The 21,522-nt window shown below is 44.9% G+C and overlaps 1 protein-coding gene across 1 annotated transcript in view; it reads right to left on the bottom strand.

The window, feature by feature from the left end:
- The window catches only part of LOC136627091 (ciliary microtubule inner protein 2B-like), a 30,330-nt gene extending 12,623 nt beyond the window's left edge, over positions 1–17,707 (bottom strand). The window contains exons 1-3 of the mRNA XM_066602035.1: positions 17,578–17,707; positions 4,952–5,145; positions 749–966 (exon numbers count right to left, since the gene is read on the bottom strand). Coding sequence (XP_066458132.1) covers positions 749–966; positions 4,952–5,145; positions 17,578–17,645 — 480 coding nt within the window. The 5' untranslated portion in view covers positions 17,646–17,707. The remainder of the gene's footprint in view (positions 1–748; positions 967–4,951; positions 5,146–17,577) is intronic.
- Between the last annotated feature and the right edge of the window lie 3,815 nt (positions 17,708–21,522).

The raw sequence follows: 21,522 nt of genomic DNA, 5'->3' as shown, positions 1-21,522 counted from the left end.
TCCCATCACTTTCTTGAATTGCCCCGATTTTCACAAATGAAAACCTTAGCGAGCATCGGCGAAATACAAAAATGCTCGGGTCGCCCATTGACTTCAATGGGGTTCGTTACTCGAAACGAACCCTCGAGCATCGCGAAAAATTCATCTCGAGTAACGAGCACCCGAGCATTTTGGTGCTCGCTCATCTCTATTCGCGACCCCTTGCTATGTGGTTGACCATCTGAGTCTTAAGTTATGTACTGATATATTGGCAATGGACATGATTGCAGACCTACTCTAGCCACCAAACAGTGCCACCAGCCACTATGGCTCTGGTACCCGCATACATGTAATTTATAATAAATCTCTAAGGCTGGGTTCATACGGCGGCTGATTTGGCGGGCATTCTGCTGCCAATAAGCAATGGAAAGCTTGTCTGCACACCTTTGCAATTTTGTGCAGGTTTTATCACATGTTTCTGTGTGAAATTCGCCCCCTCATTGAGAAGAGGTGAATTCTGCAGCAGAAATGGGGATAAAATTGACATGCTGCGGAATTAAATTCTGCACCTCATGTCAATTTCCGCACGGGTTTTGTGCAGATTTTCTTCAGGAAACTTTTAGATGACATTTTCAAAATCTCATCAACTTTGCTGCTACTGCAAATGCTGCTGAATTTCTGTGCTGAAGATGTGGACCCACCCTTATACGTGTGACATAAGCATGCATACAGTATTACATACACAGATATGAAACATACAAGAACAAACCTGCTCAGTTGCCCCATTACATGTTGGCCTCTCCCTTTGGGTACTGTCCCTCAGTGAAGACCATCTGTCCATCTGAGATGAGCTACATTTGGCTGGTGTGCTAAGCTCATGTTTTAGTTCTTCTATGGCTTTTATTGCAGCTGTGTTCTGAGGATTTCCATCGTAAGTTTGGTATCTTTGAGCATAAAAATACTTTCCACTTGATGGATGAAAATATCCTTAAAATGAGAGAGGGAAACATGAAGTTACATCAAGGGACAAGGGTGGCGCTGTGTTTGGAAGAAAGCAGCCATGTTTTAATAACCCTGGACAACCCTTTTAACGAATTGAAAAAATATAACTGCAACCTTTTTGGAGCACAGAGGGGTCTTCATTAAGAAAGCTTACAACTAGAGATGAGCGAGCGTACTCGGATAAGCACTACTCGCTCGAGTAATTGGCTTTATCCAAGTATCGCTGTGCTCGGGTCTAAAGATTCGGGTGCCGGCACGGAGCGGGGAGCTGCAGGGGAGAGCAGGGAGGAACGGAGGGGAGATCTTTCTCTCCTTCTCTCCCGCCCGCTCTCCCCTGCTCCCCGCTGCGACTCACCTGTCAGCCGCAGCGGCACCCGAATCTTTAGACCCGAGCACAGCGATACTCGGATAAAGCCAATTACTCGAGCGAGTAGTGCTTATCCAAGTACGCTCGCTCATCTCTACTTACAACTCAATAATACTTTGTTGACATCACATTTTTGGGCGGAATTTCTTGGGTGTGCCAGGGAAATCTGGGTCTATGTATCATCGGTAAAGTCCTAATGCATGCCATTGTGTACCATACCCATAGGCACCAGCCAGTGTACTGAAATTCAGCCCTTAAAGTATACAAGCCCAGGTGAGCCATCATCATGAAGTAAATATCTTCCCAGTAGTGCCATAGGTGTACATCACAGAGTAGGAACAGGGTTAAGGGAATGCTGGGAGTTGTAACCTCTGGACATGTGAGTGGACAACTCTCGTAACTACTTAGGCAATATTAAAATAAATGTGCTGATGGCTGTTAAATAGAGATGAGCGAGTATACTCGCTAAGGCACATTACTCAAGCGAGTAGTGCCTTAGCCGAGTATCTCCCCGCTCGTCTCTAAAGATTTGGGGGCCGGCGCCGGTGACAGGTGAGTTGCAGCGGTGAGCGGGGGGAAGAGGGGGAGAGAGAGATCTCCCTGCTCTCCCCCGCTGCTCCCTGCCCACCGCCGGCCCCCGAATCTTTAGAGACGAGCGGGCAGATACTCGACTAAGGCACTACTCGATCGAGTAGTTAACCTTAACGAGTATGCTTGCTCATCTCTATTGTTAAAGCATTATTTCCACGTTTATGGCATATAAATAGGATATGCCATTAATGCCTGATGAGTGGAGGTCTGTCTTATGGATCCTCCCCTTCTCTATACTCTTCAATGGAAAAGTAGTTATGCTTATGTGAGACCGCCTTTCCAATGAAGTAGATGGAGTCTGCAATGGGCAGGAATTGGTAAATGGGGTCAGTTAACCCACATTCTGTAGGTGAGGATCCCATGGTTGGCATTTATGGCATATGCTGTGAATGGAAGTCCTTTTTAGTCTGTTGAGAAAACAATTATTTAACATTTTATTGAACTTCTTCACATTTTTTTAAAGTCCTCTAAGGGAATTGGCCATGCAATCATTTGATCACTTGTATAATGCACTGAAATATGTACATGAAGTATTATGTATGCATTTAAAGCGAGCAGTTAGCTCAAAAAGAAAGGCAAATATAAAAGGACTTATATTTCACCTTCCCGCCAGAGTTACTTCAGACTTTGGCTCAAAAATCTACATCAAAAAATTACACAAAAATTGTGTGTGAAACAACCCTATTGTAGTGTATTACACAGTACTAGAGTTGAGCGAACCTACGCATTTCGAGTAATTACTCGATTGAGCACCACGATTTTCGAGTACTTCCGTACTCGGGAGAAAAGATTCGGGAGGCGCCGGGGGGCGGGGGGAGGCGTGGCGGAGCAGGGGGTAGCAGCAGGGAACAGGGGGGAGCCCTCTCTCTCTCCCACTCCCCGCTGCAACCCCCCACTCACCCACGGCGCCCCCCGAATCTTTTCGCCCGAGTACGGAAGTACTCGAAAATCGCGGTGCTCGGGCAAAAAAGGGGCATGGCCGAGTACGCTCGCTCCTCTCTACACAGTACCCATCAGTTTTCCGCTGAAGGGCAGCCTATTAGGGCCCGATCCTTGCTGGATCACTGTAATTTGAGCGATGATCCAGGCGTGTAAATACCCGCAGTGACTTAATGACAAACGGTGGCCTGTTTACAGTAAATGGAGGCAGGCTGGCCGGCCTCCAGTCAGTGAGCGATCCTCACTCCTGTGTTAAAACACAAGTGTAATTATTGCTGGGACGGCTGTGAAGCACCAGACAGTCGTCCATGTAAAAGGGCCCTTAGACCGTGCATCTAAGGAGGCTGTTGGTAGACCTTGCGCTGTCATAACAACTCATTGGCATTGGGCTGACAGAGGGAGCCCCTTCTCCCCTTCAACCACAAGGATGCTACAGTTGCTATTAACCGTGACATCTAAGGGATTAAACTGCTGGGATCAAAGTTATCTCCAATCCTAACAATGCCAGGAGCACAGCTGATACTATCGCTGATTATTTGCTTAGTGACAGTACCTGGGAGTTCACAATAACATATATTAGAGACATGGACCCTTTCATGGTTGGAGCTTCCCTGCATGGAAATTAGACATGTGACCATGGATTGCAGCCTAAAATCAAGTAAGCAAGTTTTCCGTGCATTAGTTCCAGTGTAAATCCATCTTAGAATGGGAAAATCAAGTGATCTAAGTGACTTCAAACAAGGCATGGTCAGGCAGGGCCAGTATTTCAAGAACTGCTAATTTTGTTGGGTTTGTATCAAAACTATACCGAGCGTACCTTCATCTAATTTACAGCAACTGAAAGAAACGATCTGTTCCTATGGGCCAATATTCCAGCAAAACAATTTCAATATCAAGTGGAATATATGCCTCTACTAGATGGCTGTCTACTAAAGTGGTCATTCAGTGCATATGGATGTGGGCATGGGTGTGTACAAGTACCTCTGTGAACCTCTCTCTCATAGGCCCATGCGCTAGTATTACCTAAATAGGGTATTTTCTGGAGACTGCATGCTCCTTTTAAATAAGGAATGCATGAAGGTATTATGTTACATTGAATGGAGTTTTCCTGGGCTTTTCAAAAAGTTGCTAAAGACAGGGAATAGGCTAAAATAAACTAAGCCCTGCTCATCCGTTAAATGACCTGCTGGTCTAACACAGCCATCTTGCTCCCTGCGACTCCGTACTTGGAAGGAGTGCCGACATGCCACTTATTCATGTGACTGCTGCAGCCAATCATTGCCTCAGTGGTCATGTGCCATACATGCACACATGAATGCTGTAGCTGGAGATTGCAGGAACTTCCAGGGTCGGGACGACTGCACTGGTTGCTCTGCTGACGTATTCTAGTATAATGCAGAACTTATAACCTGCAGTGCAAGAACAGCCATTAAATACATTGTCTAAGTTAAAGGGGTTGTCCCGCGGCAGCAAGTGGGTCTATACACTTCTGTATGGCCATAATAATGCACTTTGTAATATACATTGTGCATTAATTATGAGCCATACAGAAGTTATAAAAAGTTTTATACTTACCTGCTCCGTTGCTGGCGTCCTCGTCTCCATGGTGCCGACTAATTTTCGCCCTCCGATGGCCAAATTAGCCGCGCTTGCGCAGTCCGGGTCTTCTCCTGTTCTCTATGGGGCTCCGTGTAGCTCCGTGTAGCTCCGCCCCGTCACGTGCCGATTCCAGCCAATCAGGAGGCTGGAATCGGCAATGGACCGCACAGAAGAGCTGCGGTCCACGGAGGAAGAGGATCCCGGCGGCCATCTTCACCGGTACGTATAGAAGTCACCGGAGCGCGGGGATTAAGGTAAGCGCTCCGGTAAGCTTTCTTTAGGTCCCTGCATCGGGGTTGTCTTGCGCCGAACGGGGGGGGGGGATTGAAAAAATAAAAAAACCCGTTTCGGCGCGGGACAACCCCTTTAAGGACGTTTGTCTTGATGACAGATTCCCTTTGGACACCTGGCCAGCACACAAGCTCAAAATATTCAATGTACAATTACACACAGTTAATTAAAAATGAAACCTACCATGCTTATTGTTCCAGTTTTCCGCATTAGTTCCAGGAATATTAGAAACCTTTCCATACATTTCCATATTAAGGGAAGTATTGTGGTTGCGAGCACATCTCTGGAGGCCGGGCTCATAGTTGGCTGATCTTAGAGTAGCATTGCCATATATTTTACCTTGCTCACTGCGGAGTTTTGGGGTGTAGCTTGTGTAACTAAAGAAACATATAAAAGTAAATATGAACTGGTATACTGTCTTTATAATAGAGGAAGGGATCATATAATATAGTAGAAAGATGGAAAGAGTCTCTAAGCAGGAAGTGATGCTCCGCTTACACCACGCAGCAGCTCGGCTGCTCAGAGCCGCATATACGAGCGCCAGGTATCGGAGTGCTAATCTGGTTTAGAGAGACTGTGCTACACTGTGACAAGTGCATCATGTTTGAAAGAAAGTGTTGCAGCGGTTCTGGGATTGTTGCCTTGCTTATAGTCTGTTGTAGGTTTTGTAGGTGTTTCTCTTACTTCTGGCTCTGGTGGGAGTGACACAGGTGAGAAGTGTTTGGTCTCACCTGTGGCTAACTGTCAGGGCTAATTAGCCTGGCCTGATGTTGAGCTGAATTGCTGTTGAATCCTCAGTCTCTCTCTGGCTGGGCTAGCAGTCAGAGCTGGGTCCTGGATCTATGTTACCTGTTGCATCTCAGAGCTAAGTACTGCACTTGTTTGCATTTATATTTGGTTTCCAGTGTTATTGCCCTGTTCTAGCCAACTAGTGGCCGGGGTACATGGTTGAGGTACGTGGTCAGGTTCGTCCTTATCAGGAAAAGGAATCTGCGTTTCGGCATGCCCCCTTCCCTGTGTTAGTTATTTGGGGACAGTGTTTCCTTGTTTTGGTTATCTGTATTGTTTTGACACTATTTGTTTTACATTTGTGGGAGATCTGTGGGTGAGGGATACAGAGCGTCCTGGTTGGACATGACACAAAGGCCATGATGAAGAATGCAGATATGTCTGAGGACATGCAGCAAGATGCAGTGGATTGTGCCATGTAAGCTATGTCAGCAATCACATGTATGCGCATGAAATGCGCTACTTGGAAGAGAGAAGGGACTAAAGCAGAGCGAACCATCAGGGGAAGCGAGATTGTGAGTATAGTATTTTTTATTGTATAACATAAGGAGCCATAACCCAGCATTATTACTGATGGGAGTCATGGGGGAATTGTTACTATGTGGGAGAATAAGGGGGCATTAAGATTAATGGGGATCACAGAGGACAGTATTACTGATGGAGCATAATGGAGAAATAATTACTATGTGGGGGCTTTATTACTGATGGGCTCATGGCACTATTGCTGATGGGGGCCTTAACGGGGCATTATCATCACTCATGGGGCCCTAAGGGAGCATTATTCCTGATGGGGCATATGGCAACAATTATTACTATGTAAGAATATTATTGTTTATGGGGGCAATAATGGGGCATTATAACTGTTAGGGGTCATAACGAGGCATTATTACTGATGGCCATAACAGGTCATAATTAAAGATAAAGGTCATAATGGGGCATTATTACCGATAAGGACCATAATGTGGCATTATTATTGATAGGGGCATTATTGCTGCTGGGGTGGGTCATAATAGAGCATTATTACTGATGGCAACTATGATAGTGCATTTTTACTAATGGGGCATAAAAAGAATTATGCAGAAACAAGTTGTGCCTGGTAGAAGTTGTCATTCTGGTCTGAACCAGATGTAGAAGAAAATGTAAGTTAAGGACTCCATTCAGAGGGGGTCTAGGACTAGTATCTACTGCTGTATGGTCAGGGCCGTGTTTACAGCTCAGTATGAAAGTATGTCTTAGGCACTGGGCTGGCTCCTACCCCCCACTAACCCTTTAGTGATCACCCATAAGTATTTTCAAGGTGGTCACTAAGGGACTGTTGATACAGAAGACCTGTTTTGGGAAGAGTGGGAGCTTGGCTTAGGCTTCTGCTTTAATAGCTGGGATTGGAGAAAAAACTCTGATTCTCGCTGTTTAACCATGGTCAATAGTGACAGTAGCATCTAAGTGGCTTCAAAGGGAGTGGGCTCTCTCCGTCATCCATCGAGCCCTCCAAGATGCAATTGTTGGGTGCTGATGGGTCGCCATAGCGGCCAGAGGCAGGATCTAATAGGCTGTTTGTCACAGAATACGCAGAAAAATAGAACATGTGTTATTTTTGGGTTTTTTTTGTGTGGCCGAAACGTATGCGCAAAATACAGAAATGCGAATGAACCTACTGAAATCAATGGATTCTGTTCTCGGCATATTGCATGCGCAAATATGTCACTGTGAAGCCGGCCTTAATCCTACAACGTAAATGACATGAAACATTTTTTTCTACAGGTCTGTACGATTTTGTTTGAGCTTTTATTGGTTCCATTTTGGGAACATATGGCTTTTTGGATCACTGTAATTGAGTTTTTTGGGGGGGAGTTGGGGGAGGCAAAATGACCAAAAAAGCATTTTGGTTCTTTTTTTTTTTTTTTTTTTCTTTTTTTACAATTTTTGTAATGCAGGATAAATAGTTTGTTCACAGGTTGTTATGGATATGATGATACCAAATACCAAACCAGAAAAGTTATGATCACTGATAATGCATTGTAGTACTTCTGTATTGCAATGCATTATCGCCCACGACAGCAATCACAAGCCATGGGAAGCCCGAATGCCAAGGCCTGGCATCCAGTTGCCATGGCAACCCATCGGCCCTCTGTGATTACATAGCACTGGGCCAATAACATTATTCAATTTATTTTTCCTTTTTTTAGCACTTGAACTAGGGGTCATCTGATCACTTTACAATATACTGCAATACGAACGATGAATTTTTGTGCGCATATTTTACTTAACTTTCTTGTACCTTCAATACATGTTCATTTGCATGTAGCAAGCAAAGATGCACCGATTGAAGTGGCTAATTAGCCTAATGAGTTCCAGATGTGTTCTTTTTCCTGCACAATTATGCAGCATATCACGTATCTCATAGCGTATTGCGTGCACATTTGACTTCTGTGGGGGCTTTTGAAGCGCAAATATGCAGAAAAATAGAACGTTTTTTCTGTGTATATATGTAAATGTAAACAAACCCATTGAAATAACTGGGTTTTATTTTCAGTTGTGTGCACAAATACGTCAGTGTATAGCTGGCCTAAGAGATTTCATATATCAAAATACTAACGACCACCTGTCCATGAGTGATTGTGTGAGTTACATGTTCCACCCCCTGATCACATAACAGGGACCTCATCATAGGTCCTAAAATATGCAGAGCCTGACAGCAGCCTTGTGATTACAGGACCTGTGATGATGTCAATGTCATGTGATCAGTCACCTGGGCTCTGTGTCCGTGAGTGAGTTATTTGCTCTGCCCCTGATCACATGATGGTGACATTATCACCCAGTTGCGCCTTCATCTGCCTCCCCCGCAATTGACCTCCCCCGCATTAGACTCGCTCCACTCCAATCCATACTAAATGCGGCAGCTAGGCTCATTTTTCTATCCAGTCATGACCCGGGTATAACGGAGTTGTCGCTGCTATGACCTTCCCTTACCATTTCCCCACCTACCATTCGCCGCACAAACCACCGACACCATCTGTTGGATAAATTTGGCCACAGCAGCCATTTTATTATCACAAACCACATTAATACATTTAAAACTTATTTCACCCCAACCTCAATAATAACAATATCCCCCAAATGTAAACCTGGAAGAGGACCTTGGAGCCCACCCCCTGTCTCTACCACATCCTGCCGCCTCACACCAACAAGGGGATAGCTGTCCCGGCCACCCGCCGCAACTTGGCTGACTCAGGCGACGCTATCCCCGAACCTTTTCTAAACTTTTCCTCCCGCCGCAGGTCGGCAGACTCGGGAGACCGACGACACTCTCCCTTAACCTCCGGTCGCCGTCTCTTACCGACCCCCGAGGCCGGCTAGCCACCCCTGGCTAGCCTCTCCCCCCGACTATCAGGGCTCCGCCCTGTAACCCCGGAGGCGACAGGCCACAAATTACAGCAAAGGAGGGGAAAAGGGGGCTATGTAGCCCCTGCCATTCCCCCACTACCTTCTATACGGGCTCCAAGGATCCGTCTCCCTCCCCCGCCATAGCAAGCGAGGCTCGACCCCCCCCCCCCCCTTGAGCCTGCGCCGCCCTCCACACCACCAGCGGGCGCTCAATGCCCTCCTGCAAACCCTCCATCCATAAGTCCATCCCGATATCATTCAGATGGACGCCATCTGACCTCCAATAGTTGCCAATACCTTTTTCCAGGTCTATGTGCCGCACTGCTATTCCCCCTTTTCCCCCCACAAATCGCGAGACTTCTTTATTTAGCTTCACCCTCGCTCTGTTTAGGCCCTTTTCTGAAAGCGCACCCCTCCACACTTTTCTTGGCACCACTTCGGACCAAACCACCACTACACCCGGGTATGACGCTTGTAACCTAAGGAAGTCATACCGAATGTCCCTTGATAGGTCCCTAAATCTCCTCTTTCCCAAGTCATTCCCCCCCGCATGTATCACTAATACGTCCGGTGCCCTGTCCCATCTCACCCTCCTTTCCACCTCCTCTAAAACAGTGCCCCACGACATGCCTCTAATCCCCAGCCACCTAATTAGTGCTTCACTCTTAGGGAACCTTAATTGTCTGCTGTTGGCCCGCACCCCCGCTCTCTCCGCCCCCCAGAAGACATATGAATGGCCCAAGATCCATACTAAGGCTGGGTGACCATCTGCAAAACAAAGAAACAACGATACAATTTGTTAACAACCGCCCCTATATATCCCCCCCACCCCCCACCCCCAGCCTTAAAGCAGGTGGGGGCGAACATAGGATTCAAAACGTCCTGACTCCCAACGACCTATTCTCTTTATCGCTTCCACCCCCATGCCTCTTACTGATGCCTCCGTCGCTGCTCCCACCCTAAATGAGTGTGACCCAAATTGCTCTTTGTCAAACCCCGCTACCTCCAATGCCTGTTTAAATATTGCTATGAATTGAAAACGGGATAAGAATTGGCCATTCTCATGGCGCAACAAGGGGCCTGACCGAGATTCTAACCCTCCACTATACTGTTCCCATGTCCTCCTAGGGCACATAAAGGCCCCTGGCACCTCGCCTAGCTGGATAACCTGTCCCCGACCCTGCTGGTCCGTCTTAGATCGACGAATCCGCAACTCCAACCTCCCTTCTACTACCCTTACGTCCTCTGCCTGCAACCCGCCCCCGGAAGTCTTGCTGGGAGACACCAACTCATTTATCCTGAATGCACCGAAAAATGCCAGTGAAAAGGCCACCCTGAACAACCGCCTCTCAGACTCGCTCCCGCACACAATGTCCAATGCTCTACCCAATTTCTCCAAGACGTCAAAGGAAACCGGCCGCCTAGTGTCTAAACTCCCCCTACCTTTCCTTAAACCCTTAATTGCCTGTTTCACCAAAAAAATTTTTGTCGCATCCCCCACCCCCCTTAACTTAAAACCAAATGCTATACCCGCTATAAATTGATTTACTTGTGCCACTGACCTACCCAATTCAGCGCTTCTCCCCAACCAGCTCAACAGCAGGCCTACTCTATCGTCCTCTGAATGTGCCCCCCCCCCCTTGCCTCAACCAGTCTTCCCACTCGCGCCATGCTGCGCCATACGCTGCCCTAGTTCGCCGAGCCAGTGACCGCTCTATCAGGCCCCCCACTGCTCGCTTACCACGTTCCAGATTTGATCCGGGCATTTTCTCCCCACCAGCTCTGCACCCGGCGCCAGTGTCCGGAACCGCTCCCACTGAAACCGAGAGAGAGCATCCGCAATTGAATTTTCGACACCTGGAACGTGCACCGCTACCACCCACATGTTTAGCGACGACGCTTGGAGCACTAACTGACGCAGCAAGTTTACCACAGGGGGGGATGATGCCGAAAGGCTGTTAATTACCTGCACCACCCCCATATTATCGCAATGGAATTTTACTTTTCTATCACGGAAGTGGTCACCCCACAGCGTGATGGCCACCACTATTGGGAATAACTCCAATAGCACTAAGTTCCGTACCAAACCTTCTTGCTTCCACCGCTCCGGCCATTCCCCCGTGCACCATTTACCTTGAAAATAGGCCCCGAACCCTGCACTGCCTGCCGCATCAGTATATAACTCCCAGTCCACATTATTGCTGACCTCACCCATGATTACCGACCTGCCATTATATTTTTTAAGGAAGGTGGACCACACTGCAAGGTCTGCCTTGTGGCTGGCCCCCAAACGGATCAAATGGTGCGGTGCGCGAATCGCCAGCCGTCTACAAAACACCCGGCCCATGGGCATGATCCTGCAGGCAAAGTTCAGCTTGCCTAACAGTGACTGCAGCCCTCTTAGCGTGATTTTTTTTTTTTCCTCTTTGCGCCGCGCGTACTTCCTCCCGTAAGTCACACAATTTATTTTCTGGTAAACGACACACCATTGCCACTGAATCAATGGTGATGCCCAGAAAACTTAGACAGGTAGTGGGCCCCTCCGTCTTGTCGGGTGCTAACGCACCCCGAACTGCCTCGCCACCCACTGTAAGGTGCCCAGCAAGCTCACACAAACTGGCGAACCCCCGGGCCCCACACACAAAAAATCATCCAGGTAATGAATGATCGACTGCACAGCCGCAGTATCCTTCACCACCCATTCTACAAATGAACTAAATGCTTCGAAGTATGCACATGAGATGGAACATCCCATGGGTAAACAACGATCTGCAAAATAATTCCCTTCCCAAAAACACCCCAACAACCTAACACTTTCTTGTGTTACCGGTAGAAGGCGAAAAGCCGACTCAACGTCAGCCTTCGCCATCAATGCTCCCTTCCCGTATTTTCTAATCCACTGAAGCGCCGCATCGAACGACGTATACACCACCGAACATAGCTCAGGGTCTATTCCATCGTTCACCGATGCGCCCTTTGGATACGATAAGTGGTGAATCAGCCGAAATTTATTCGGCTCCTTCTTTGGAACCACTCCCAAAGGCGACACCACGAAATCTCGCACCGGCGGTTCTTTAAACGGCCCCGCCATGCGCCCCAAACTCACTTCCTTTTTTAACTTTTCCGTCACCACTCCCGGATAATCTAACGCCGATCGTAAGTTTTTTAACGAAAAGGGGACCCCATGTAACGGGGGCGGGATGTGAAAACCATCCCTAAAACCCTTAAACAGCAACTCCGCCTTCGCTCTATCAGGGTATCTATTTAGATGAGGTACCATCTCTTCCAGAATCACCGGGGTCATCCCTCTTTGTAAAACCGCCGGGACCCTTTCCCTTTCCTTTCTTGAAACATTTCGCTGCCCCGTGGGACCCTGCGCTACAATGGGAGCAGGCATGGCGAAACTTACATGTTGCACCGAACTTGCACTGCCCCTCATTGTACTGCCAACAGTACCCAAGCCCACTTCCCCCCCCCCCCCCGCTGAGCTCCCCTGACCCCCTGCCGAACTAGAGGCCAGGTCGAATGACCCGGCACTGCCCTGAAAGGGCTGTCCAAATCGCGCGGGGGCCATTACTCTCAACCATAATCCAATGTCTTTATGCTCCCATCTGATAGATGGGCGCACCGCTTTACGCTGCCTGAACTGCTCATCATAGCGCAGCCAGGTCTGTCCCCCGTATACCCTATATGCCTCACCTATGGAGTCCATATAGCAAAAAAGGCCGGAACAATTGTCCGGCGCTTTTTCGCCTATCACACTCGCTAAAATGGCAAACGCCTGCAGCCAATTAGCGAAAGTCTGGGGGATCAGGCGCCATCTCCTCTTCTCCTCCTCTTCTTTCTTAAACTCCGTCCTTTTCCCCTTGTCCAAATTAAATTTTTCCAAGGGGAGAAGGGAGAATATCTCAACATATTCATCCTTCCAAATCTTTTCCCTCACCTCTTTTTTGAGATGGGCCCCCAGCGGTCCCTCAAAGCAGACGTATACTTCGCCTTTCGCTTTGTCATCTAGTCGTATCCCCTCCTCGTCCTTTTCTGTCTGTACCGCCACTGTAACCCCCGCTGCTGCCCCTCCCTCCGTAGTACCCGCTAAAGCCCCCGCTTGGAGGCTTTCCCCAGTGACTTGTGATGCCACTATGGGCCCCCGTTCTACCAACGGGGGGGGTTGCATGGATCCCATCGCCTGTCCTACCCCAGTCCCCCCAGCAAGCGGTCCTACCAGTCCCATCCCCATGCTGGATGACGCACTGCACGGTGAGCTCCATGCTGTGACAGGCGACGGGTTATAGCCCCCCCCCCCCTGCCTTCTCAAGAAATCTAACATAAACCCCAGCAATGCACCTGCCTCGCCGCCTACGCCCGGTGTGGTTGCTGTCGCTGCGCTACCCCCCGCCACTTGCGCAATGCTATTCCCCACATGCTCTGCGCGGCTAACATTGCTGGACATACTGTACAAAGAGCTTAACTCACCTGGCTGCGTAGGGGCTGTGAACCCACCAGCCGCCGAACCTCCCGATTGAGTTTCTTCCTGCCCTCCGCTGTGCTGCGACCGATCTGCCGGAACCGCAACCGCCTCCGCTCTTCTTGGCCCCGCTTGACCGTGGGTCACCTCTGTCGTTGTCCACCGCCTTCCTGATGCGTTCGCTGTCAGACCCAGAGATGTTCCGGGCCGCTCCACACCTGACCCGCTGCAAGGCTGTTCCCGTCCTGCAGAGCCGCCACCTCCTCTCCCTCTGCTCTTTGCATTCAGATTAGCGTTTGGCCCCGCCCCCCTCTCAGCACGGGGCCTCGCGCTGTCCGCCGCACTCCTCCGTTTCGCGGGAGTTCTCCCCGACTTGCTCCCCCTGCCTGTTGGTGTTGCCGGGGGGAGCCTACTATGCGGGTGGGCCGGGGAGAGACTCCACATCCTCTGCCTGCGTGAGGGACCGTGCTCGGGGCTCAATCTTTCTGGCGCCCGGGCCCTCCGCGACCTAAGCTCTTTTGTGTGCCCCGCTGGTGCTGCCGCCGCCGGCCCCGCACCCCTAGTTGACCTCCTTCCTTCCACCCGATCCGCTTCCGCCATCTCCGAGTCTCCTGCCGCCACCTCTTGTGTTGCTGCCGATGCCACATTGGTATCACTGGATGAAGGTCCTGCCGCTGCGCCGAGTGCTTCATCCGAGAGCTCCAAGAGCCACTCAAGACCCCTTTCTTCCACCGCTGCCCGGATTCTGGAAAGGACCGCCTCCATCTCTTCGGGTGCTGTGATCTTCGGGGGCTTCCTTGCTGCGTTCGTAACTGGCACTCCTCCTCTTCCTGCTTTCCCCCTCGGGACGAAGTCTTCCTGTTCTGCCGCTGTGCGGGGGCCCCACGTGTCTTCCGGTGCTTCAGGTAAGCCGCGTGTCCTCTGCCCACTTCGCCGTCTGTCGTTCACTGCTCCGGCTTGTACCTCTCACCGCTCGTCACCCACCGCCTTCAACCGCCGCTCCCGCTTCTTTTCTCCGCGCTCGCCCTTCAGCGCTCGATACCCCGCTTCCTCTTCTCGCGCCCGTCTCTCCTGCTTCAGCGCTCACCGTCACTGCTTCCGCACCTGCCGCTCCTGCTTCAGCCCAGCCGCTCCCGCTTCAGCGCTCACCGATCCTCTTCAGCGCTCGCCGCTCCACCCTGCCGCGCTTGCCGATGCTTGATCTCCGCCCGTCGCTCACCGAACTCCGCCACTCTTCTCCTTGTTCTTCTCACTCTTTTGCTTGCTTCCCTCTTCTTTTCGCCGCTCTGGGCCTCTCCCGTGCTTGCTGCTTCTTTTATAGCGCCTCCCGGTTGAGGCCCCGCCCCCTCCCAGAACCCCCTGCGCCTGATGACGCCTCTCCTCCCCGTTAACCCTTTCATGCCGCCTACCGCCCTGCGGGCTTCCGGCTCCGACGGTTCTTTACTCAGACACCTCTGCATTATGGCAGTCGCTGCATTGGCTGCCCATCCACTGCAGAACTAAATTTAAACTCCTCTACCCCACTCACAAAGCTCTGTATGGTGCTGCGCCAGGATGCATCGCCTCCCTACTGTCAGTACACCACCCAGCCCGCTCACTCCGATCGGCTAACACACTCAGACTTAACACCCCTATAATACGAACCTCACATGCTCGCCTACAGGACTTCACCAGAGCAGTACCCATCCTCTGGAACGCTCTACCCCAAGGCATCCAGACAATTCCCAATGCACAAAATTTCAGACATGCCTTAAAAACGCACCTCTTCAGGGAAGCATACCAAATCTCTTGACCTAGTCCCCCGCCCCTGCCTAAAGCGCCCCACCCTGTTTGCCTTCTAATAATTGATCTGCACATGAAATTCCCCATTGCCTGTGTTCCCCATGCCTTGCCCCTCCCCCCACCCTTTGCACCTCCTGTATCACCCCCAACCCATTTGTATCAAACCTAATGTACCTCACATTGTAATTCTTGTATTGTTTTGCATTTATCCATGCCTGAAAGCGCTGCGGAATAAGTTAGCGCTATACAAATAAAGAATATTACTATATATTATTATCTAATCGTGAACTGTTGTCCAGTGTGGGAACAAACCGTCACTGTCGTGCAAGCATGTCACCACAGAGGGTTCAATGCCACCGTGAAGCTAATGCAGCTTACATGATACAGCGACAAGCCAGGATTTCACCTCAGCGAGCAGCTGAACTTTGTAAATCTCGTGAGGCAGATATGCGAAAGCAACGAGCCAACATGTCTCCTCTGAGAGCAGCTGAAGTTCGTAATTCATGTGCACCGCATGGAAATATTTCGACCAATTCCAATCTCTCTCACTATATTATAATAAGTGGCACAGTGCGCCATCAGAAACATTGGTACGCGTGAGTGTGTGTGTGTGTGTATATATATATATGTTTTATATATATAGTTTTATATATATAGTTTTATATATATATAGTTTTATATATATAGTTTTATATATATATAGTTTTATATATATAGTTTTATATATATAGTTTTATATATATAGTTTTATATATATAGTTTTATATATATAGTTTTATATATATAGTTTTATATATATATAGTTTTATATATATAGTTATATATATATATATATATAGTTTTATATATATATAGTTTTATATATATATAGTTTTATATATATATAGTTTTATATATATATAGTTTTATATATATATAGTTTTATATATATATAGTTTTATATATATATAGTTATATATATATATATATATATATATATATATATATATATATATATATATATATAGTTATATATATATATATATATATATATATATATAGTTATATATATATATAGTTATATATATATATATAGTTATATATATATATATAGATAGATATATATATATATATAGTTATATATATATATATATATATATATATATAGTTATATATATATATATAGTTATAGTTATATATATATATATATAGTTATATATATATATATATATATATATATATATAGTTATATATATATATATAGTTATATATATATATATATAGTTATATATATATATAGTTATATATATATATATAGTTATATATATATATAGTTATATATATATATATAGTTATATATATATATATATAGTTATATATATATAGTTATATATATATATAGTTATATATATATATATATATATATATATAGTTATATATATATATAGTTATATATATATAGTTATATATATAGTTATATATATATATATATATAGTTATATATATATATATAGTTATATATATATATATATAGTTATATATATAGTTATATATATATAGTTATATATAGTTATATATATATATATATATAGTTATATATATAGTTATATATATATATATATATATATATATAGTTTTATATATATATATATATATATATATATATATAGTTATATATATATATATATATATATATATAGTTATATATATATAGTTATATATATATAGTTATATATATATATATATATAGTTATATATATATATATATATATATATATATAGTTATATATATATATATATATATATATATATAGTTATATATATATATATATATATATATATATATATATATAGTTATATATATATATATATATATATATATATAGTTATATATATATATATATATATAGTTATATATATATATATATATATAGTTATATATATATATATATATATATATATAGTTATATATATATATATATATATATATAGTTATATATATATATATATAGTTATATATATATATATAGTTATATATATAGTAATATTAGCTTGGATATTCCGCACATCTACAAAACACTCAAGAAGACATTGAGAAGTCAGAGCTCAGACTCATGGGGTATATTAGCACAATATATTTGGATCCAAAAGTAAAAGTATCCTTTTCCTATCCAATACAATTGGAAGTAGCAGGCGAATGACAAGTACAAGGGGACATAAGATAGTTAAAGGGCATGCTTCCACAGTATAGCCCAAACATGCATATGATACAAAGCTCTATCATGTCCATTTAGATAAGCATAAATGGTAGATCCCGGGTTACCTTCTTGTTCCCAGACTCTGCAAACCCTGCAATGTCATACATAAGACAACATAGAAAAATATAAATACTAAAATCCGTTCTACTTACCCCGGTTTATATTTGGGGTCATAGCTGGAAAATAGCAGGTCGGGTAGCTGCGGTAAGATAATGGGCATTTTTGCAGACCGTTTTTAAGTAGCAGAGCGAACACTAAAGATTACAGAGAAGCTGCTGCAGTTAGCATAGTAACAGTAACTGGAGACACAGAGGACCGTGTTATCACAACCAGCGCTCCATTGTCTGCACCACTCGGGAATGTCCAGCTAAATTAACCCTTGAGAGTAACAGGTAGAAAAAATGTTGCCTTTTAGAATCTCAGCAGCGCATCAATATTTGTATTTCGGTGATTAAATATTGCTTGTATATAATGTTTGTATATGAACCCTGCATTTTTTCTTTGTATGTGTGGTTGCTTAGTAACAGTATATCAGATCTCCACAAGAATAGTGCATCAGTAGTGCCACCTAGTGACCACAGAACTAAGAATGCTTATGCAGGTATCTGCCACTTAAAATGCAACCATGGGCTGCTGATAAGATCTTGGCTTTTTGATCATTTGTTTTCACATCAATGAAAGTTATATCATTTGAAAGCTCAATTTTTGGGCAAATTTTGGCATGACCTCATGTGCCATTCTAATGTTACGCGGGTTTGAAGACAACATGGCAGTCTGCAGCAGATTTCACTGCAAAGGACAGCAGAGCAGCGATGAAGATAAGGTGGTTTCACATCAGCCGGACTGCTGAGCAGAAAGCGGGTAGACCCCATTATAGTCAATGAGGTGCGTTCGGCGCTGTTCGGTTTCGTCATAAGACGGACCCGTTCGGCCAGGGGATTCCCCTTTCCTCCCTCCAAGATGGAGAAGAAAACCGGAACCCCAACGCAGACGTGAAACCACCTTAAATCAAAGAAATTCATGGTACAAACATTAACCGACACGTGCCCCTTGTATTCTACAGTGAAAAATTTGGTTGGCAAGTTTAAAACCTGTCACTTCAACACCAAGACCATTCTGGGACACCTTCCAAGGTGACTGTTCCAGATTCCATGATTCCAGAAGACCAGCTAATTTCTGCTAAGACGATTGTCAAGGCGCTGAACATTTCCGTAGAAAGAATTGGGTCCATAGCTCACGATTATCTAGACATGAGGAAGGTATCTGACAGATGGGTTCCAAAATGTTTGTCAGCACATCAAAAGTGTGCCCGAGTTCAAGCCCACCGGGGCATTCTGCAGTGCTTTTGGCAGGATGCTAATGTTTTCCTGTCTCGATTGGTGATGATGGATGAGACGTGGATTTTTACGTATGATCCTGAGTCAAAGGAGCAGTCGAAAAAATTCAGACACAATAATTCTCCTAGTCCAGAAAAGCTCAGAATACAGAAATCGTCATCTAAGCTGATGGCATCTGTCTGGGAGGAAGAGCCCTGCATAGGATCAAAAGCTTGCTGTAACATCATGTATTTTTGTTAGCCATTAAAAGGTCTCATATCTACAAGATTACTTGCCTACTCTTACTGAGAACAATCACATTTTGCTCTACTGGCTAACACTGTATCAAACAGTTTTCATTATATCTTCTGGGATAAAAATGGGATACTGTTTTTGTGTTGGTTTTAGAACATGGTCACACGTAATTATTCTAAAATTGGCTTTGTGTTACGTCCCTGCGGGCCGCAGGAACAACAACCGACACAAACGCAACGAAAATAAGAGCTGAAAGCAAGAGAAACCGAAAGAATATGCACTCACATGGACACCAACAACATACATACACCGACCGTGCATAAAAACAAAGTCAACAGTCTCCAAAATACTTACCAGATGTACTACAACTCAAACAGATGGAAATATGAATAGTATGTACAAGGTATTGGCTTGTGTTTTGGCCAGAATATGTAAGCTCACAAGCCCACATCAAGGGTCCTCTACAGAAAGGGAACCCTGCCTACAAGCTGGACAATCATCCCAATATGGATGGCCCCATGCTGGAAACTAGAGAGAATATATCATAGAATATAAAACTCATCAGGTATTTGCACACCTACAGACACAAACAAAAAAAAATCAACTATGTATATAGACACAGACCAAGACATTAGGTGTGAACAATGTCTGGATGCCTGTAAACAGACACTGAACAGGTCACTGTTCAAATCAAGGAACAGACACAAGGCAAACCCACCCAGAACCTCATGCAAGCACCAAACAGGGAAATGGCAAAATGACCAGCACCCTCTAGTAAGAGGGGCTGGTATTTATATGCACAAGACCGATAGTCATAGGCTGGAGAACTCCACTCCATCAGCCAGCTAAATCAACCGACCTGCAGCACTGTGCTTCTGGAAATCCACAGAACTACAGGTCCCAGGAGAACAACATAAAACTTTGAAAAAATATGCAAAAAGTTGAAGGTTTTAACATTCAGGAGGTTTTATGCGGAATGGAGGAGAACCGCTTGTATTTGTATACCCATTCCACTATAAAGAAAGCCCATTGTATAGAAACTGCATACTCAAAACACATAGTTGTAAGAAAAAGTATGTGAACTCTTTAGAATGACATTGATTTCTACATTGAATACTAGTAAAATGAATGTGACCTATTAGTTGTCTATGTGACAGTTAGTTATAGAAAACTTGGTTCCCTGTGTGGCCAATAGTGGGAAATATGAAAAAGTGAAGAAAATTAAAGCATAACTAAGGTTTCAGATACATTTTCAGAAAAAGGTCTTATGATGATCTGTTTTTCTGTTTCACTTTTTGCTATTACTAAGTTTAGTGGGTGAGAATTTGGACAAGACATTACCCAAATCGATGCGGACTGATATCAAATTGTTAGTTTTTTAATCTGCTTGAATCAGTTACAACACGCTGGATGTACACTAGAGGGCAAGCTATGGTAATGAAAAGGCCGAACAACTCATTGGAGAGCAATGGAGTCTAGAACAGAGAAATGTATCCCTGTCTTACTGACACCACAGCCGTTATTTTAGAATGATCACATCTTCAGGTACGGAAAGTTTATTGTTGCATTAAAAGTTTTAATTTTGGGGTTTTAAAAAAAAGACCCTTTGTCTAAAAGTTGATATTTTTCCATGGTTTGATACCCCTTGGAAATAATTGATGTCTCATCTCTTCAGACATGGAGCTTTTTCTTACATGACGAGAATGTTCTCTTACTCTAAGGAGAGTTGTAGACCCTGTGGGTGGGTAACAGAAAAATAAAGCCCCTAAGAATTAAAGTGGTAGTCCCAGAACTGACACTTATCACCCATCTACAGGATATGGGCCCCCATTGGTTGGATATTGATGGCCTATCAATATCTATTTTGTGATCCTGGATATTACTCTTAAAAGACTTCCTACCTGTTGCTGGATGTCCCCAAGAAAATCAATGTATCGCACAAATGGCGAGCCTTGCAAAAGAGAGACCGTAGAGTCACAGCCGATAGCGATTCCGGAGCACCACAAGTTTTCATTTTTATGTTCTTGTAATGTGCATCAGGGTCTCATTAGCGCTTTTTCCAATTTGGCTTTCAGTTGGTCCAGGCTTCAACTCCATCTTTTCGTTCCTCCATTATAAGAAGCTTTTTAGTTAGGCCAAAGCATACAAAGTAGTAAGTGAGCCCCATTCTAGTGACCGAAATTAAACTTTCCTCTAGCTCTAGTTTAAGGAAATTGTAGTGTAGGGAAAGAGAGAGATAATACATAGAAGAGATATATACTTTAGAGAAAAAGATACTGGGAGAAAGATATATACTGTGTGAGAGATTATACTGGTGGTGAAAGATAATAGTTGGAGGGAAGATATATACTGAGAGGGATTATACTGGGGGTAAAGACATAATACTGGGGGCAACAGGCTCAGCCTGACCCCTTGGGAAGCTGGTGAAACACCCGACAGGCCCTGTTAATCAAGCGCCTCCCAGCAAAGAGGTGCACGCACATGTTGGTTCACATATCATCTTGATCGCTAAAGCATCAATATACA

The sequence above is a fragment of the Eleutherodactylus coqui genome, chromosome 5 (genome assembly GCF_035609145.1).
Source record: "Eleutherodactylus coqui strain aEleCoq1 chromosome 5, aEleCoq1.hap1, whole genome shotgun sequence".
NCBI lineage: Eukaryota > Metazoa > Chordata > Amphibia > Anura > Eleutherodactylidae > Eleutherodactylus > Eleutherodactylus coqui.
Note: the sequence above shows the minus strand (reverse complement) of the source record. Positions and strands in the feature narration are given on the sequence as shown.